Genomic DNA, 20,925 nt, shown 5'->3' with positions numbered 1-20,925 from the left:
CGACTGTCTGCAAGCATGGGAGGGGAGGGTTGGGCGGTCCTTCCAGGAGGGAGCGGGGGCCGGACACAGCTGCATCGCGACCCCCCCCCGCTCCATGGGAGGGATCCCCGTATAACCCTTAGCGGCTCTGCTGGTGAGGGAGGTGAGAGGGGAGGGCTTAAACGTCCGAAATCTGGTCGAAAATGACAACTTCCAAGTTCTAGTCAGCTCCTCGTGCACCTCGGGGAAGATTGGCAATGGAGGAGAGGGTTGTGAAACCCGGGCAGCTCCGAAGAACCAATCATCCAGACGGTTCGGGCTGAGGGGAGTTAACCCACTCTAACCCTACGGTCTCCGCCACTCGAGCGAGCACGCCACCATCTCTGGATCGAACTCCGGCATCACAACCCGACCAGAGGGAGGAAGGGCGTCGGGATCCACGTCAGAGGGAGGGGGCCCACCCTCGGATGTTGCAGTTTCCTTGGACCCGGAGGGAGGCACAACAGATTCTACAGACATCGTAGAACACGACGCTGCAGTCTCCATTGGCACTTCTGCCGGCTATGGATAAGGAGGCTGAGAGCCGGAGGACGAATCCCCCGACCGGTTCAGCACAGTGATGCGGAGGTCATCCTTTGAGAGCCTCACAGCCGCACCGTGGCGACGCTCAGCACTCGCAGGACGCAGGTTGCGTTTTTCCCGGAGGAAAGACAACTGTCTCCGCAAATCCACAAGGGACATGTTCTCGCAGTGAGAACACTTACCCTCAGCAAACGCTGCCTCCGCGTGCTCGATGCCCAAGCACGAAAGACAACGCTCGTGACCGTCCTTCGGACCCATATATTTGCCGCACCCAAGATCGCACGGACGAAAACCCATCCTGAAAAGGACGCTGATCTCCGGATATACGAGAGAGTGGCTGCCTTTAACAAGGCACAAAGCTCTCCGTATCACTCTTTTAGGGAAATTCACTCAGATGCTCAGTTGATGATGCGCACAGGGAAAGGCAACGCACACACTAAACTCGAAACAAAAAAGATGCAGAGCCGTGGAATACTGCGAAGCGTCCGCTGTGGTACTGCTAGTCCAACCAAGTAGAGTAGCTTCTCAGTAACAGATACTGCCGGCTTTCGAAGGGAAAAAGCTAATTTCCATATTTGCACCTGCTGCTTATATACGCACCTGGCGGGGCGGCGTCAGCATTATGCAAATATCTCAATGCCAAGTTTATTGGCGTTTTAATAGTACTCAAAGCAGATTGGTCTCTCTAAGCGAGTTCCCAATTTATCGGTCACGACGTGATGTCGTAGTGACCGACTGAAAGGGAACATGTGTTTGCCTTTTACATTTTAGTCTTTAAAGGAACAGTATGTAGGATTGTGGCCAAAACTGGTATTGCAATCACAAAACTTGTGGCTAAAACTGGTACTGCAATCTCACAACTGGTGGCCAATACACAAAATGACAACATAAACATCAGTTGAGGGCTGCAACTCCACTTTTTAAAAGACAATATCCTGGCCAGACCACGTTACAATCCTAGGATTGTAATGAAAAGGATTTCTTAATGTCTAGTGACATATCAGGGCCATTTTATGATTAATTGATATAAATGTCTTACATACTGTTCCTTTAAATTTGATGTGGAGGTTACCACTAATTCATGCTGTGATTCATTTTAACAATCAATCTGTAAAGCTATAAATGCCGCGGTGACCCCCGTGTGCTTCTGCTGGAGGATTACGACAATCGCGTGGATTTATTTGTGGGTCGCGTACCAGTTTACAAATAAAACAATTGGATGCAGTCTCATTAATATGCGGATCAGCATTGATGAGGTGCTTGCATTGACTATTTCTGATTAAAAACGGGCGTGTAGAGGTCATGACATGAGGCTGCTTCATGTAGCCTACGCACACTTGCAGGTGATCTTTGATTTTTAAAGGGAATATTGCGCAAGGTTTTATAAGTCTGAATATTACGACATTTTTGGCTTTTGGGCACGTGAGTTTAGTATACTTTTTACAGTATTATAAATGACACCCATATTTGTTAAAATGTGTCAGCTTTGATTTATAGTCCTGTTGACATATCATTAAACCACTCCCAGGTCTCATATCAGATATTCATATTAACAGACAACTGCACCTGTGGACAGACACCTTTATAAAGAGGTCCTCTTACATTAAGAGTGAATCACAAACATCAGGACAAATTTAAAATGCGGATTGTTGCAAGGGTCAGTGTTTTAGTTTTATGTCTCACAGTTTACTCTCTAGTGTATATATCATTTTTTAGACATCAGGAGGGGTCTAATGATAAGATACAAAGACCAGAAGATCTGGAAGTCCTTACAAGACTGAAGAGAATAGAAGATCAAGTTTATAAAATAGGTGAGTTTGTGACACTTCACTGGCTGTATGCAATGTGTTTACTAAATTACATAGCCTTACATTTACTAAAATGTCCTCTAAATTGGTTTATATTGCTTAGCAACCAAACTTGCTTAATAACATTGTTGTATTTCTGATTTTAAAGATTTTTTCTGTGAATGTTGCATGATTAATTAAGACTTTTTGATTTTTTGCTAGAAATTTCTTTTAGTCTGTTATACCATGAATAGACTGTAAGAAATGTTATCCTGTTAAAATGACTTCTCACCTGAAAACCTTTTGATATTTGATCTTTTCTTTTTAGTCCAATCCATAGAGGTTAAAAATGAACAAGTGAAAGAATCTCATGTGGAGCAGAAAACAACAATGAAAGTTAAGAAGTTGTATCCACAATCACAACTCTTCAGTTCGTGGGGAAATGAACTTTCAGAGGAAGAACAGACACAAGCAGAAAAGCTCTTTCAGGATTATGGATACAATGTGTTCTTGAGTAACAGATTACCAGTCAACCGAACAATCCCTGACACTCAAGATCACAGGTAACTGAATTATTTCTGTTTATTTATGCCCAGATTTGTGTAACACTGCCTGGCATGCACCTGGATTAAAAGGCAAACTGTATGCAATGATGTAGTAGTGCAAATAACATTATCAAAATAATGAAAAAGTGTCTTGAGATACATCTGTGGACCAAAAAAACAACAACTGTACAGTAAATAAGTCATGAAATGAACATCTGAAGATACACACAAACCAAACATGTAGCTTGTGCTATTTACTATTTGATTTAGTTTACAAGAAAGAAGATAGGGCAGGTCAATTTTAAAATGGATGTCTTAAAAACAACACAATCCGTGTTAGTTTAGGGACAACACAGTGTTGTCCCAGAATACACACATCTCTTTGTTATAAATTGGAACATTTTGTGTTAGTTTTAAGCCAAAATCAACACAAAATAACACACGTGTTAGCATAACACAAAATGTACAAAATGAACAAATCCTTTCTTAGAGTGTAAACAACTGTTAGATATTTAATGTACACAGATAATTAAGATCACACTGTTTGCCAAGGGTATGCTTTGTTTTTGCAAAACTTTTACACACTGTAAATATGCATGGACAAACTTAAAAAGTTAGTCAAGCTCAATTGGTAACACCTAAAAAAATTAAGCAAAACTAAAGTGAAATTTTAAGTTGAATAAACATACATTTTTAAGTTACAAATTGAAGCATGCATTGAAAAAAGTGAAAGTTGAATATACTTCAAAATTACTTCAAATTATGTAAAATTACTTTTTAGTTGGTAACACTGGTTTTATCAATATAAATTGTGTCACTTTAAGTGAAAACTTGGAAAAAAATACATAAATTGGTAACACCTAAAAATGTAAGCCTTTTCCACTTTAAATTGTCACTGAAAGCGAAAAAAAATCTAAGTTAAAAAATGTGTCATTTTCTAATTAATCCAACTTTAATGTTTTACATTGTGACTGTTTTGACCCTTTCTTTGATCACATGGGATGTCCCGATACCACTTCTTCATTTCCAATCCGATACCAGAATTCCGGATATCAGCCCATACCTGCTCGATACTACTGTAATTACATGTGTATAGTGCTTTCTGCTACATTTAGTATAATATTAAGTGTAAAAATCAATAATTTAAAAATTATTAACAAGTTACAGGAAACATTAATTATTTATCATGGCAGTGTTTAGGAGAACATATAATAGGTGATCAATTGTGATCCAATTAAGCATGCTAAATATTTTTTTCTTAATTGCGTAAAACAGTCATAATAAAAAAAGCTTTAGTGTGCAGATGGTTATTTTGGGAATTATGCGCTTGACCGTACTTTTTATGCACGGGGGCAGAAATTTACATTGTTATGTATTTTGTAAAACATCTGTAACTGCTTTTATAACATTAAAACAACATTATTGGTGCACTGTAAAAAATACTTTGCTGCCTTAAATTTCTTTTGTTGAATCAACTCGGATTTACAAGTCATTTTTAACTTACTATTGTTTATCTTGATTAGAGATTAGTTGTTGTTACTACAGGAGATGTTTTTACTTATAAAATTAAGTTGACTTTTCTCAACTATATTTTATAAGTTGTGACAACTCATCTCTGTTGACATGACTTGTAAATCTGAGTTGATTTAACAATTTTTTTTATTTTTTACAGTGTGTTGTAGATTTAGGGACTGCTGCATAAACTTTAATAAAGCTACATGCACAAAATTAAGAGTTTTTTTACATGTGCAAAGATTTCTGCGTCTGAAAGTTTCAAATAAGTGTAGATACTATTCTTTAAATGTTCATTTATTGATTCATTTTTATGTGTTAATTTTATTTAAATAAAACTTTAAAAAATATATATTTTAAGTAGCCCTAAATAAAAAATGTATACGTTTTGGTGCAAATTGCTGCCATTACCTGGATTGACATTTTAACACTTGAATAATTTTTACATGCACGCTTTGGATCTTCATGCCCACTAGAACACTATATGTCATGTAACATTATGTAAGTGTTCAAGTGGTCAAGCGCAAAGACCGCAAGTGTGTGGTTATTTGGACGCAGCCTTCGTCTCCTCCGTCCTTTCAAATGCAGTATACATTACAGCACAAACACGTAGACGGCATAAAATACAAATTAATGGGATGTTAATAATACATTACTATGTGTTCAAATAAAAGTCAATAAGATTGTGTCAATGTTTGTAGGAGCAATATTTTGTTTGCTGTATCATTGTACAGTACATGTTCAATCTAATGTTCTTTGTTTTGTGGCAGTGACGTTGAACATTTAGTCAGACAAGAGTAAGATAAGAGATAGTCTGATATTGTCATGTTGATCTTGAGACACAGGTTGTGATTATCACAGATTCCCATCACCTTGCAGTGGTCATCATTTGGTGGACTGTACCAGGTTAAGCATCACAGGGCGAGAATTAAAGAACCCTTTTGCCAAGATAAAGAACCATTTCAGTAGGGGTGCTCCCATAAATGCCAATGTACACTAATAATACGTTGCCGATAACTATTCTGAATTGCACAGCTGATTTATGCACAGCTATTTCATGTACTACAGCTTTTGATCAATAAGTCCTTAGCGAACTGAAAAACGGTTAGTTTGAGTTGTTTATAACATGCATTTGAAAAAGCAACACTTGTCAAACATAATCATTATACATATTCTCAAATATCTGAAAAGGTTTGAAGAACAGAAATATAAATGAAGAGTTTCGTTGCGAAAGGATATATATCCCTTTTTTGAAATTTTTGTCAAAAAATTTTTTTTATTATGTTATCATGTTATTATTTTGTTTTATGGTGCTACTTAGTTTTTGAAGGTTTTAAATCAAAACAAACTGCAGTTGTATTGAAATTAATTGGAATGCACAACCAAAAAACGCAATTTCTGAACAATTAAAAAACGTCTCGGTTACATATGTAACCCTCGTTCCCTGAAGGAAGGGAACGGAGACGTCACGTCGTGACCGACGAATTGGGAACCGCTTCGCGGGTGACCTATCTGCTTCGAGAAACCTTTAAAACGCCAATGAACTTGGCATGCAGATAATTGCATCTGCCGGCGCCGCCCCGCCGTGCAGGTATTTAATAAGCGGCAGGTGCAGTTATCAAATCAGCTATTTTTTGCTGAGAAAGCTGGACAGAAAGAAAAGTGTCCGGCCGATATCAGCAGTGGAACAGCAAATTGTGGCGACGGGACGTGACGTCTCCGTTCCCTTCCTTCAGGGAACGAGGGTTACATATGTAACCGAGACGTTCCCTTTCAGTCGGTCACTACGACGTCACGTCGTGACCGACGAATTGGGAATCCCTACCAAAGCGCCACTGAAGCTGACCCTTCCAGTGCCTGCATAAACCCTCCGACTTTCCTCTTTAAGGGAACGGAAATGGGGTTGAAGCAGAGGCCGGTCACTACTTGTTCCTTAACCCACGATAGTGACTAGGCGAACTGGGAAGCAAACTCGTCAGGCGGGACTAAGATCGCTGCGGAAGAAAAACCCTCTAGGGGTCTACCACTAAGGTGATGGATAAAAAGACACGAGGCCTATAAAAATACACTCCCTTAGCAACACAAGAGAGGCGCGGAACGAACTCCGCTAAGGGAAACATGGTAAATCAGAAACTTTCCATGGAAATACTCACAAAGAAACCACTAGGGGGCGCAATGTGGGCGCTAGCCTCACCCAGATAGTCAAGAATACATCTAGTGAGAGGCTGGCAGCCGATGCTCCGCAACATCGGTCACCAAGCGGTGGAAAAGACAAAAAACATTTTGTAACGTTTTTGCCTTAATGGCCTTCCATAATGGTGCGGTTTCTGCGTAGCCAAAAAGGCAGGCTCCAAGCCGACACAGGAGCCGTTCCTCGATGTTCTCACTGATCTGACGAGAGAACTCGAGAGGATACCGGCTCAACACGAACACTGTAGAATCTAGTGAACGTATTAGGTGTCACCCAGCCAGCAGCTCTACAAATATCTGAAAGCGAGGAACCACGAGCCAAAGCCCAAGATGAAGCCACGCTTCTGGTTGAATGGGCTCTCAAACAAAAAGGGCAAGGAATGCCCTGTTTCTCATATTTCAGGGCGATTGTGTCTACAATCCAATGAGACATCCTCTGTTTAGTGACAGCTTTCCCTTTCTGCTGACCACCGTATCAGACAAAGAGCTGTTCTGAGGTCCGAAAGCTTTGAGTGCGATCCACATACACACGTAGTGCACGTACAGAACATAACAAAGCCATAGCTGGGTCTGCCTCCGAAGGCAGCGCTTAAAAAGTCCACCACCCAATCTCTAAAGGGAGTGGTGGGAACTTTAGGCACGTAGCCCGGCCGGGGTCTCAGTTTAACGCTGGATTCAGCCGGCCCGAACTGAAGGCACGAATCGTTGACCGAAAATGCATGAAAATCCCCTATCCTTTTAATAGAAGCCAATGCGAGGAGCGTCAAAGTTTTCATAGTGAGAAACTTGACGCTCACCGTCAGCAGAGGCTCGAAAGGGCAGTGCTGAACTTTCAGCACCATGGACAAGTCCCAAGGAGGAATAGAGGGAGGCGCGAAGGATTCAGCCTCCGTGCCCCTGTTAAAAACCAAATGACCAGATCGTGCTGACCCACAGATCTACCGTCTATAGGTGCGTGATGCGCGGATATTGCCGCGATATCTACTTTAATAGTAGATGGTGACAGCCTCTTCTCCAAGCGGTGCTGGAGATATGAAAGCACAATACTGATCGAGCATTCTCGGGGGTCCTCTCGCTGAGAGGTACACCAAACAACAAACAGGTTCCATTTCAGCGTATACGCCTGTCTCATAGACGGTGCTCGCGCTGCAGCGATGGTGTTAGATACCGCCTGGGGTAAACCACCTAAAACCTCCGCGCCCCGTCCAAAGACCACACATGGGGGTTCCACAGATCGGGGCGAGGGTGCCATAATGTGCCAAGGAGTCAGCCAGGGAGGGACTGTCGCGAGGAGAGTGAACTCTGTAAAACCAATTCCTAGTTGTCCGGTACGGCGCAACTAATAAAATGCGCTCCTCGTCCTCCCTGACTTTGCACAGTGTCTGCGCAATAAAGCTTACTGGGGAAAACCCCGCGGCCAGCTGTGTGCCAGTGCATCCACGCCGAGTGTTCCTTCGGATAATGAATAAAACAGGCGACAATGGGTTGTTTCTGAAGAAGCAAACAGATCTAACTGCGCTCTGCCGAAACATTTCCAAATCAGCTGAACCGACCGGGGGTGGAGTCGCCACTCGCCGGAGCGCGCTGCTCGTGAGAGCGCGACTGCCGCTGTGTTCAGCGACCCCGACATGTGAATGGCACGAAGAGACCTCAGATACTTCTGACTCCAGAGGAGGAGAGACGGGCGAGATGCGACAGGTAACGAGAGCGCAGACCGCCTTGGCGATAGATATACGCTACAGCCGCAGTGTTGTCGGTGCGCACTACATCTTAAGCATCAAATCACGTTGACGAAATGGACGAGCGCAAGATATACAGTGCACAGCTCGAGGCAATTTATGCTAATGTCGCTGGAATGTCGAACAGACCCCCGAAGCGACGAGCCCGCCGTACGTGGCTGCCCACCCCGTGGTAGAGGCATCTTTGCCAACAATAGCATGCCTGGAGACCTCTCAGTGGCACCCGCACCCTGAGAAACGCTGGGTCTGACCACGGGGTGAAAGTGTGACGGCATCTCGATGTAATTATAATACTGTGAAAGCCGGTGAGCCACGCTCTCCTCGGGACTCGGTCATAAAGCCAACACTGAAGCGGTCTCATATGGAGCAGCCCGAGCGGTGTCACGGCCGCGGCTGCTGTCATATGCCCCAGAAGTTTCTAAAATTATTTCAGTGGAACCGCAACCCTGCCTTTAAATGTTGAGGCAAGCCAGAATTGACTGAACACGCGCTTCTATGAGACGTGTTGTTAAATCGACCAAATCCCGTTACTTTCCGAGAAAAGAGATTCTCTGCACGGGGCAAAGTTTACTCTTTCCCCAGTTGGCCTGAAGACCGAGACGAGCGAGGTGTTTAAGTACACGATCTATGTGTGTGGACAGCATCTGACGAAACTGAGCTATTATGAGCCAATACGCCAAAACGCAAACACCACTCTCTCTCTCAGGGGCTGCAGTGCGCCATCCGCAACTTTCATGAAGACACAGGAAAAGAGAGAGAGAGAGAAAGCCCGAACGGTGAGACTTTGTACTGATATGCCCTCCCCTCGAACACAAACCGGAGAAACGGCCTGTGTTGGGGGAGTATGGAGACATGAAAGTACGCGTCATTCAGGTTGAAGGCTGCGAACCAATCCTATGGGCGGATGCATTAAAATATGCTCCTCTGCATAAACATTTTGAACAGCATTCTGTGAATGTGAATTCCGTGAATTCTCGATTCAGTACACGCAGATCTAGGATCGGACGCAACCCGCCACTCTTCTTGGGTACAATGAAGGGCTGTAAAGCCCCGAATTTATCTCGGCTGGAGGGACCGGCTGGATCGCGTCCTTTCGCCAATAGGACAGCAATCTCCGCACGCAGTACGTGCGCATCGACAGCCTTCACCGTGGTGAAGCGAATGCCTGAATATTTGTAAGGTAGCCGGGCAAATTGAATGCGTAACCGAGACGGATCGTGCGTAAAAGCCAACGCGACGGGCTGGGAAGCTCTTCCCAGGCCCCCAGATACCGAGCGAGAGGAAATTGACGGCACGATGTGTGTACCCGTGGCGAGCGGAGACGGGGAACTCAACGACGCGTGCTCTTTGGCCGCATTGTGAGATGTCGTGTGTAATGAAACACTCACCCGAAACCGCTGATGGATGCTGAGCAAAGGCTCCTTTGTAGATGTCCCGCTCGATACATCCGCTGGCGAAAGAGGAAGAGGAGAATTTAGGGTTTTGAGCCCGTCCGAAACTCCTATGCCTCCGGTGATCTGGAGAAAGAAGAGGAATTCGCTCTTTGAGGTTAGTGGGTGCCGATTGAAGTCGGCGGAACACAAAACGAAACCAAGGATTCCCCACCCGGCCCTCCTCCGGGGTGGGGGGTGAGAATGATGCTTTCACCATCTCCTGAAGAGCGATCCTCTCAATCTTCAGATCGCCCGACTCAGAGCCGTTAAGTTTCATTTTCCACCTCTGTAGCGGGCTGAGTGGGCGGGTGTACTGCTTACGACAGGTTCCTCAGAGCTGCCGGAATGAAGGAACAAAAAAAGCCATAGCAGGACGCCCTCGGCGAAAAGCAGACCAATATACTGACGTAACGGAGGGGGCAGCTAGGCTCCGACGTGGCATGATACCTCAGTCTGCTCTAAAGCGGCCGATCATTGTTGGACACTCTCAGCCGCGTCGCCGAAATGGCTGGTCTAAAATGGAACATTAGGACGATTATTAACGACCTACTTAATGCCCGCAAGACACAACCAGAGATGGCGTTCCTGGACCACCGGGGGTGGGCATAGCACGTCCGGCGGCCTGTGGGGTGAACCCAGTCGCACGTAGCGCCAGGTCAGAGCCACACAGGATTCTTTAGTTGCCGGACCGTGACCTCACCTGTGCAGATCCTTCAGTGCCTTAGCCTGGCGGACCTGCATCACGCCATGGCGCGCACGGCAGAGGCCGCCTCTCACAAGCCCGTGGGTCTGTGAGGGGAGGGAGGCTGGTCTTTTGGAGCAGCATAACCCTTAGCGGCCCCGCCGTCAGGAGAGGTGAGAGGTGATGGCTGAACGATCGGTTCCGGGAGGAAAACGAGTTTTCCACGACCGTGACAACCAACATGCACCTCGGGAAGAAAGGCACAGAAGGTTGGGGCTGTTCTTGCAGTCCTGAAGTGCCAATCATCTAGGCGGGACGGTGCGGTGGGGGAGGAGCTCTCCGCTCCACGCAGACCGTCTCCGCGCTCCCGAGCGTACATGGCCGCCACTCGGGGTCGAGCACGGGAGCCCCTACCCAACCCGAAGGCGGGAGTGGGTCCGAGTCGGCGACCGAATAGACGACCCCCTCTCCGATGCTGTGACAGACATAGAATCCTCGTGAGGACTGAAAGAGGACGAGAGCGCGTAGAACACGCGCAACCCGTCTCTTACGGCACCTCTGGCTGTGGATGGGGGTGCTGAGAGTCACTGGACGAACCAGCTAACCGATTCAGCACCGTTTATACGGAGATAAGATTTCCGGAGTTTTGCCACCGCACCTTAACGGGGCTCCGCAACGGAAAAACGGGGGTGACGTTCCCGGAGGTACGAAACCCGTCTCCGCCATCCAAGAGGTTCATGCTCTCTTAGGAGTATGAACCCTCCACGATCGCAGCCTCAGCATGCACTCTTGCGCACGAGAGAAAACGATCGTGGCCACCCGGGGACCCATACATTTGCCGCATCCAGAAACACGGACGGAAAGACATCTTTAAAAAGACGCTCCCGTCTCAGTGCAAGTGAAATGCTGTCTTTAAAAAGACGCAGAACACCGCAATACTCTTTTAGAGGAAATACTCTTTTAATGTGCTGATGTTGATGAAGCACACAGGGGAACGGCTACGCACACACTCAACTAAGAGTGAGAAAAAAGTCAAAAAATTAAAAAGAGAGGTGGAACACCCGCGAGCCTCCGCTGAAATGCCTTTGCCCAACCAAATCGAACACGCAGAGTTCTCCAAAGAGCAGAGAGTAGCTTCTCGTGAGCAGTCAGTCTGCCAGCTTTCGAAGCTAAAAGGCTGGTTTGATGGCTGCACCTGCCGCTTATTAAATACCTGCGCGGCGGGGCGGCGCCGGCAGATGCAATTATCTGCATGCCAAGTTCATTGGCGTTTTAAAGGTTTCTCGAAGCAGATAGGTCACCCGCGAAGCGGTTCCCAATTCGTCGGTCACGACGTGACGTCGTAGTGACCGACTGAAAGGGAAACGGTGGTTATCTCGTTTTGCAACGAAACTCTTCAAATATACCCTTAACCCATTCCCTGGAGCTGTGTGTCATAGGTGTGTGTGTGTATGGTTCTTCGTCTGCAGCACATATTGAGTTTCTGCATGAGAGCGCCCTCTGGCTTTTGGATGTAGAACCATAGCAAGCACCATCATCGGAGCATCCTTACATTTCAGCAAAAAAAGGTCCTTCGGTAAGCTATGGTTCTCTATAGAACCTTTGCCGATGTTTAAGAACCTTTGAAAAAACATTTTTCTTAAGAGTGTAGGTAGGCAGTGCGTAGCCTGACACGCCCCTTGCCAAAATTTGAACAACACATCCGTTCTATGCGGACCACAAGCACTACGATTGATCCACTAAAGCCCCACCCATCAAGTGAAAAGAAATTCTTTAGTGGCTTGTGATTGTAAGAACAAAGATGGACCAAGTTGCACACAAGCTGCTGCTTCTACTTCGCTTGTGGGTTTACTGGCCAAGCTGCTTCTTTTTTGGCTGTTGCACTGCTACTGTGGGTTACACTGGCGGTCTGCATGTGTTATTGCACGTCAATGTGGACGACTACGATTGCCTACGTGTGTGTCAAGGCTAGCTGTAGGACCTACACAAAACTACGATTGAAATCAAACTTTGATTCTCCTTGATCTCATCATGAGATTACTTCTTTAGATTGTATTCTTAAAAGTTAAATATTGCAACTCATATTATCTTCAACTCATTTCAAATGTACATAAATGCAGGTGTGCTGGGAAGATCTACCCGAAGGACTTACCTACCATCAGTGTGGTTTTGGTTTATTTTAATGAGGCTCTGTCAATCATACAGAGGGCTGTCTGCAGCATCATTGACAGAACACCTTCTCATCTACTAAAGGACATCATCTTGGTTGATGACTACAGCTCCAATGGTTTGTTATTATGCTTAAAATGTTCACTTACAATGGCTATATTCTATCATCAATATGTGCTTTGTGTTTGCCCTATTAACGTGTTGTCCTAAATGTCTTTCATGTAATTTGCACAGTTATTTTATGGTTATTGGTAGCTTTTGAAAAAAGATTTGTCTCTTTATTGCCTCTTTTGAGGAGTCCTAAAGTCAATAGATTAGAAAAAAATGTCTTTTTCATGTCACTCGCACAAATTTCTATAAATTGTTTTTCGTGTTAGTTGCACGACTTTCTTTTTTGTTTCATTTTATTTATTGTTTTCTTCTTTTCTGCTTGGGGTTGGGGTTAGAATCACTTTCTGTTACATTTTTAGACATCACCTAACCCAAAGCCCAACTCTAACCACAAGTCCAGGTGAGAATATTTTTAAAAGTGGAAGAAAAACATGTGAAACCAATACATAAAAGTACATCCTAACCCAAACCCCAAATCTAACACCAAGCGGCAATGATTTAAAAATAGGGGGGAAATGAGAGAACAATACGTAAAATGACACGAAAAAGACATTTGTACTGAAGGCATGAGAAAAAGCTGAATTTCGTGCCATTTACATGTAATACAATTTTTCGTGACTATAACAGGACTTTCTGTGAGATCATGTTGCATTTCATTTAGTTTAAGACTTTCTGCAGTTGCCTGTCATTGCTAAAGTATAAGGGAAGCTCACTGACTTTAGCTTATAACTTTACTGGTTATATTCTAAATAAAGAGACTAAGAAATAATGATGAACACAATACCATTGCAAAAACAACAAATCTAATGGTGGCATGATGGACTAAGGGTGGGTTGCACCAACAAGGAATAAATTAAGCAGAGTTTAGAGCTAATCTAGGGTTTGGTGATCCCAGTTTAATTTTAATTCGAGTTGTGTTGCACCACTTAAATTTAAACACAGATTAACAAATCTTAGATTAAATCTTTAAACTGTATTAAATCCTTCATCTGCGATTTATTTTGTCCGCCATGTTGAATTTTCCGGTATAATTAAACAGCAACAATGTTGACGTTGTCATTCAAAAAGGAAATAAACAGTTTATGCAAGCAAAGGTAATGTAATTGTTGTATTATAAATCACCTACATACACCGGTAGGCTAATCTAAAGGTCTGATTCAAATAAAAACATTTGACAATCTTTTAAAAACAATTAACAGACCAGGAAATATTGTGACAGGAAATATCGCAAAGCTCAGATATTGTGCTATAATGAACAAGATGTGTCGACGCATTTGTCATGAAGCGCCACCGTGTGTCCGTACCGGGTGTGCCTTAAGCCTTGAAAAGTGAAGCCTCTGGCTCTTTGATCGCCCCCTGGTGGCTGGCTGCAGTACAAGTCATAACCCCGCCCTCTCCATTCAAACGAATAGGACTTTGCTCTAAATAAAAAAAATATTTACACTTCCAATAAAAGTTTTCGAAAGATGGTTTTGGTCCTTTCAAGTAGTTGTTATCACGCTGATATATGTTCAAGTGTTAATTTTTGTGATAAGTTTCATTTTAGCTTGTAATTTGATGCTATAGAAACGGGGCGTGTCGTTATGATTGGAGTGGTTGAATTGACCGCGCGAGCGTTTGGGCGGAAGTTTGATACCGCGGCTTCGCCTCTGGCTTCACGGACGATTCCTTCTGGGCATTCCTCGGCTCCAAACTGACGTTTTTACGTAACATGGCGGCACGCTCGCGGTATGTGTTTCTAATAATTTAGCCAGACATTTAATTGTAAAAAAAAACATATTTAAACCTCCTCATATGCAAGTTTAAAGTTAATCCCTCACTGAGATTTAAAACGGAGTTTAAAGTCATGGAGCAACAGGATTAAAGATAATCTAGATTTACTGTAAGATTTAAACCTGGATCAAAATGACAGTTTAAATTTAAACCTGTTTATTTTTAAACAGGTTTAAAGTTTGGTGCAACGGAATTATTAAATAAGCTTTGATTTAAACCAGATTTAGGCCTAATCCTTGTTGGTGCAACCCACCCTAAGACTTTTGCACAATACTGTAAATGTAGTCTAATTATATTTTTCCTGACAGTTGATCTGCAGTTGGCTCTGGATGAATATATTGATCAAATTAATAAAGATAAGCCTGGTTTACTTAAGAAGGTGAGACACACAAGGCAGATGGGTCTTGCGAAGGCGAGAATCTCAGGCTGGGAGGCGGCAACAGGCCAAGTGGTAGCCATTTTGGATGCCCACATTGAGGTTCATAAGCAATGGTAAGCAATAGACTTGATGGATTTGATTTTTATTAAATAAACATCGCTATTACATTGGATCACTTTGTTGCTCTATAGGGCAGAGCCGCTCCTTGCAAGAATCAAAGCAGACAGGACAATAGTGTTGTCGCCAGTGTTTGATAAGGTAGAATTTGACACCCTGGATGTTGTTCACTATCAGCCATCGGCTCATGCGTTTGACTGGGCCCTTTGGTGCATGTATGAGTCCTTCCTGCCAGAATGGGTTAATCTTACTGACCCATCAGAACCTGGAAAGTAAGTGACGTAGACATAAACACTCCTTCTTCTAAACCACTGGATATCAAATTTTTTTACTTTAAAGGACAAGTTCGGTATTTTACACTTAAAGCCCTGTTTTCAGATTGTTTATGATTAAATAGAACGGTTTTGACTGAAATGTGGACATATGATGCTGGCCCGGGTGTTTGTTGTATGACATTTACAGTGGCTGCATAGGTGCACTGGAACAATCCTTCCTAAAATGCATTAAACTTTTGTTTACAAAGACGTGAAACTCACAGAGTGATCAGGGGTGTTCACTGATATGCTCACACAAAAATCGCTGCAAAAGACGCATTCCAACAGGTTTTATCGTAGTTTTTGTCCAACTCCATTGACTTGTATTAGATGTGCTGTGCGGTACGGTATTACTCCGCGCCGGGAACATTGTTTGTATTCTTGCAATTGGGAAAGGTGGATTATCGCCACCAACTGGGCTGGAGTGTCTATTATTCAAGCTCTCAACGGAAGAATGTACGGATGTGAGGCGTTTGGAAAAATAGGTCCACAAGTTTACAGCGAATGGAAAAACACCTGTTGGAAAGCATCTTTTGTAGCGATTTTTGTGTGAGCAAAGCCATAATTGGCTTTTGGCAGTGGGCCCCCTACCCCCCAAACTCTGCCTATGATACATAATACGGACATTATTTTTATTATTGACAAAATCAGGATCCACATCAGATTCCAGTTTTGTTTCTCTGCATTGTTAGGAGTCCCTCTGTAATGGGAATCCTTGTCGCTGATCGTCAATTCTTGGGAGAAATTGGTGTTTTGGATGAAGGAATGGAGATTTATGGGGGAGAGAATGTTGAACTAGGAATACGTGTAAGTTATACTTCACATTTTGAAGCTAAACAGTAATATGTATGAAGGCTAATATATGAAATGTGACTCTTCCTGTGAAAATATATCACAATTGTCATATATTGTCACAATTGGTTAAATATTTGTTATATTAAAATAAATATATCAGGTCTGGCTTTGTGGTGGGAGTATTGAAGTGGTGCCGTGTTCCAAGATAGCGCACATAGAAAGAGCACATAAGCCCTATTCAAGAGATCTCAGACCGCACATGATGCGAAATGCCCTGAGGGTGGCTGAAATATGGATGGATGAATATAAATCAAATGTGAATATTGCCTGGAATCTACCATTGAAGGTTAGTAAAAGACAGAGGCAGGGCAGCATTTATTTAAAGGGGACATATTATGATATTTTTTTAAGATGTAAACCAAATCTTTGGTTTCCCCAGAGTGCATAATTGAAGTTCTAGCTCAAAATACCGCACAGATAATTAATTACAGCATGTTAAAATTCCCACTTTGTAGGCCTGAGCAAAAGTGTGCCGTTTTTGGGTGTGTCATTTAAAATGCAAATGAGCAGATGAAGTGCAAACACTGATCACAATGATGGTGGTTTGTTGCAATTGAAACTCAATTGTGCTGTGATTTTTTTCTCTCTCTCTCTCTCTGCACTAAATGGTATTATCCTATTCTGACATCACAAAAGGAGCCAATTACATTGAGCTATTTTTTCACATGCTTGCAGAGAATGGTTTACCAAAACTAAATTACTGGGTTAATCTTTTTCCACATTTTCTAGATTGATAGAAACACTGGGGACCCAATTATAGCACTTAAACATGGAAAAAGTCAGATTTTCATAATATGTCCCCTTTAGGATAAATCCACCCTAAACCTGGATTGAGAAATTAATTAACTTCTTTCCTCTAGGATCATGGGATTGACATTGGAGATGTGACAGAGAGAAAAAAGTTACGAGAGAATCTCAAATGTAAACCATTTAAATGGTACCTGGAAAATGTTTATCCACAGCTGGACACCTGGGAGGACATAGTGGGTTATGGTGCGGTAAGCATCAAGTTTATATTTGTATTTATTGGTTTAGCAGACACTTTGATCCAATTTAACATTTTTTCAATGAGCTTACAGTAAGTGTACTCTACAAAACCAGGCTAGAGCTGAAGTTAGAAAAGATAAACAACATGGAAGAAAGTTTTTCAATATATATAGGAAAGCAACAGTATAAGAAGAAATGTGCCTTAAAGGCGGAGTCCACGATGTTTGAAAAACGGTTTGGAAAAGGAGACGGGCCGACTACCAAAACACACTTATAGCCAATCAAATCAAATCAAATGCTGGGTTGCGTATGTGTGGGGCAGGTCTATCAACAGAAGGTCCAGATTCTATTGGGGTAGGGGCGTGTTTGTTTAGGTGATTTCAAATATCAACATTGGCTTTCAAACATCATGGACTCCGCCTTTAATGTTTGGAAGTAAATAGTTGTGAATATTATAGAGAAGGGGAGGGGACCAAGAACCGAACCCTGGGGAACCCCAGTGGTCAGATCTATCTGTAAAATAAGAATTAAACTAACTGAGTGCAATTCCAGTGAATGCTGACTATCCAGTAGGTTGTTTGTGAAAGATTAGCATATAGTTCACTCTTTGAAAGGAATGGTAAAAGTGAGACTGGTCTATACTTGTTAGATGCTGAGGTGTCAAGTGATGGTTTTGAAAAGTGGGATTACCCAAGCCTGTTTAAATAAGGTGGGGACACCTAAAGTAGGCAGGAGGATAGATCTTTATGAACAGGGTTGGTGACCACTTAATAACCATCAGAATGTCATCTTCAGTTTTAGAACACTAATATTTGCTCTCAGTATTTACATATCCGACTGCATATTTGCCTTCCCATGGTGGTAATGTCATGTCAGTTCATTAATATGTTTTAATATCTTAAAGGAATATTCCATTTTCTTAAAAGAAAAATCCAGATAATTTACTCACCACCATGTCATCCAAAATGTTGATGTCTTTCTTTGTTCAGTCCAGAAGAAATTATGGTTTTTGAACAAAACATTGCAGAATTTTTCTAATTTTAATGGACTTTAATAGAACCCAACATTTAATACTTAACTCAACACTTAACAGTTTTTTTTCAACAGAGTTTCAAAGGACTACAAACAATCCCAAACGAGGCACAAGGGTCCCATCCAGCGAAACAACTGTCATTCTTGACAACAAAAACAAAAAATATATACTTTTAAACCACAACTTTTCGTCATGGTCCGGTCCAGCGCGACCTAACGTTAATACGTAGTGACATAGGGAGGTCACGTGTTACATATATAAAACGCACATTTGCGGACCATTGTAAACAATAAACTGCCACAAAGACATTAATTAGTATCAGTTGACATACAACAACGTAGGAATGGTCCTCTTTCAACACATTTGTAAACACTGGGGCGGAGTTTCGGGTTCGTCCTCTGTGACCTCTTGACGTCATGACGTATTGCGGTGACGTAGTGGGGTCAGCTGGCGCATCACGACCGGATCTACACGACGAGAAGTTGTGCTTTAAAAGTGTATATTTGTTTTTTTTATTGTCAAAAATGACAATCGTTTCGCTAGATAAGACTCTTATTCCTCGTTTAGGATTGTTTATAGTCCTTTAAAACTCAGTTGAAAAAAACTGTTAAGTGTTGAGTTAAGTATTAAATGTTGGGTTCTATTAAAGTCCATTAAAATTAGAAAAATTCTGCAATGTTTTCTTCAAAAAACTATTTCTTCTCGACTGAACAAAGAAAGACATCAACCTTTTGGATGACATGGTGGTGAGTAAATTATCTGGATTTTTCTTTTAAGAAAATGTAGTAATCCTTTAACGTCTTCTTTTCAATCTCTTAATTTTGATTTTAAATAACAGTTAAAAAACGACATAAAAGAAGACCTCTGCATTGATCAAGGACCTGTACCTGGAAGTGTACCAATTTTTTATACCTGTCATTATTATGAACCTCAGGTAATCTATAGATGATTATAATACATTTAGGCAGAATCATTATTCAATAAGTGCATTAAGAGTGAACCATTCATTTAAATCTTACAGCATTGTTACTACAGACGTAATGGGGAAATTTATGTTGGAGGCATCAAGTCTCACATTTACAATTCTAACCGGTGTCTATTGGATTCTGGCTCTGGAAACACACCAACATTACTTGACTGTAAACAAGCCAAAGAGAAAGGACTTCACATACAGTGGAGCTTTACCCAGGTACAGTACTGTGATTTTTTTAATTTGTTTATTTAACAATCTTAAGGCTTAAGGCTAGTCCAAGACTAAAACACGTGTTTGAACTGTCAAAATAACTAGCACTGATAGATTTTAAAATATTGATGTGTCTCAAAATGCACACCAGTAACATATTTTTCTAAGACATGTTTATGAAAAAATGCTTAAAAATATTTATTTAACTAAAGTCCTAATCCTGGCATTAGCTTAGCCATGCCTAAAACAGGCATTAGTGTCTTAAGTAAATTAGTGATCTTTATGTTGTATTTTTAGGGCCAAGAAATAAGAAATAAAAATACAAACCGATGTCTTGAGATTGCACAAGGAGAAGATTCATACTACTATCTTGTTATGCAAAAATGCACAGGTCAAAATTGGAAAATACAACATGTTGTCAAAGAATTTTAATTAAACAGACTTTGAAACTTACACTGTCAGAAGAAATGGTCAAATGGTCCCAAGCTGTCACCCTTTAAAAAGGTCTTAATATGAACAATTTAGATACATCTGGTACGAATATGCACCTTTGAGGTACTAATATAAGCTTTTTAGGTGTAAAGGTGAATTTTTTTGTGACTTTTATTAACGGTGTATGGGCCAAGTGAAAAAACATTTTATTCATTTAACCTTTTTGTATTTTTCCTCTGCTTTAAGTTAAACCATATCTTGGTACTTTGCAGAACATTTTATTCATTCATCTGTTAACTCTTGCTGTATAGATCTTAAAAGTACAGCATGTCTGGCTTCATAAACTTTGGAGGTTTGCAAACACCAAATCTCTGTAATTTTACTGTTTACATAAAAACACTTGTTGTCTCTGTTTTGTATGAATACATTTGATTGTGTACATTTGTTTGTGCTTTAATACATTTGTTTGTCTAGCATTAATTCATTGTGGTTTATCGCACTGGTACATGTTACTTGACTTCAATAACGGCTAATATTGTTATTAATATCTCTTATAATAGATGACAGATTGCTCTCACCACTAATGAACTCTGTATCAAACGGTATATTTGTATTGAATGTTAATGTTGGGAGTGCCCAATCGACTCAAACCATTAATAAACACTATGCAGCATGCATTTAGAGATTTAAATGATCCAAGATCTGAAATACTTGATTTTTTGACTGTGTGTTCAAATAACTTTTTATAGTAACTGAGAAAACATTTGGTCATAAAACAAATTATCATATAACCGGGACTCCCTTATCAGAAAAATGTATAGGGAGCAAAGGTTTGTGTACTTAAAGTAATAAAAATGTTATTAAGGGTTTAATCTCTTTTAAAGCCTGTTGCATTTGATTTACAGGTGCTATATAGCACTAAAAATGGTTCCTCTACAAGCCAAGAACCACTTTTTAGTGCTATTTAGCACCGTTTGTTTTTAAAGTGTATACATAAATTCACAAAAATGTATCACTAAAGTAGTGATGTGAGCAGTTGGCCACATCCAGTGAAATTAATGGGGCTACATGCCTCTCTGCTGGTCGAAATTATTTTTTTCCTAAATTGTAAATCTTTTATGTT

The 20,925-nt window shown here is 41.7% G+C and overlaps 1 protein-coding gene across 1 annotated transcript; it reads left to right on the top strand.

Moving 5' to 3' along the window:
* Positions 1 to 1,564: 1,564 nt before the first annotated feature.
* On the top strand, positions 1,565 to 20,282 carry LOC129434012 (probable polypeptide N-acetylgalactosaminyltransferase 8). Its single transcript, XM_055192805.2, has 11 exons — positions 1,565 to 2,372; positions 2,677 to 2,911; positions 12,570 to 12,736; positions 14,811 to 14,994; positions 15,073 to 15,270; positions 16,005 to 16,119; positions 16,268 to 16,453; positions 17,028 to 17,165; positions 19,026 to 19,121; positions 19,209 to 19,376; positions 19,668 to 20,282. Exons 1-11 carry the CDS (start codon positions 2,201 to 2,203, stop codon positions 19,800 to 19,802), a joined length of 1,794 nt encoding a protein of 597 aa, XP_055048780.2. The 5' UTR covers positions 1,565 to 2,200; the 3' UTR covers positions 19,803 to 20,282.
* The last annotated feature ends 643 nt before the right edge of the window (positions 20,283 to 20,925 follow it).

This window comes from Misgurnus anguillicaudatus, chromosome 6 (genome assembly GCF_027580225.2).
Source record: "Misgurnus anguillicaudatus chromosome 6, ASM2758022v2, whole genome shotgun sequence".
In the NCBI taxonomy this organism is placed as follows: domain Eukaryota; kingdom Metazoa; phylum Chordata; class Actinopteri; order Cypriniformes; family Cobitidae; genus Misgurnus; species Misgurnus anguillicaudatus.
This window is presented reverse-complemented; position numbering and strand designations above follow the sequence as displayed.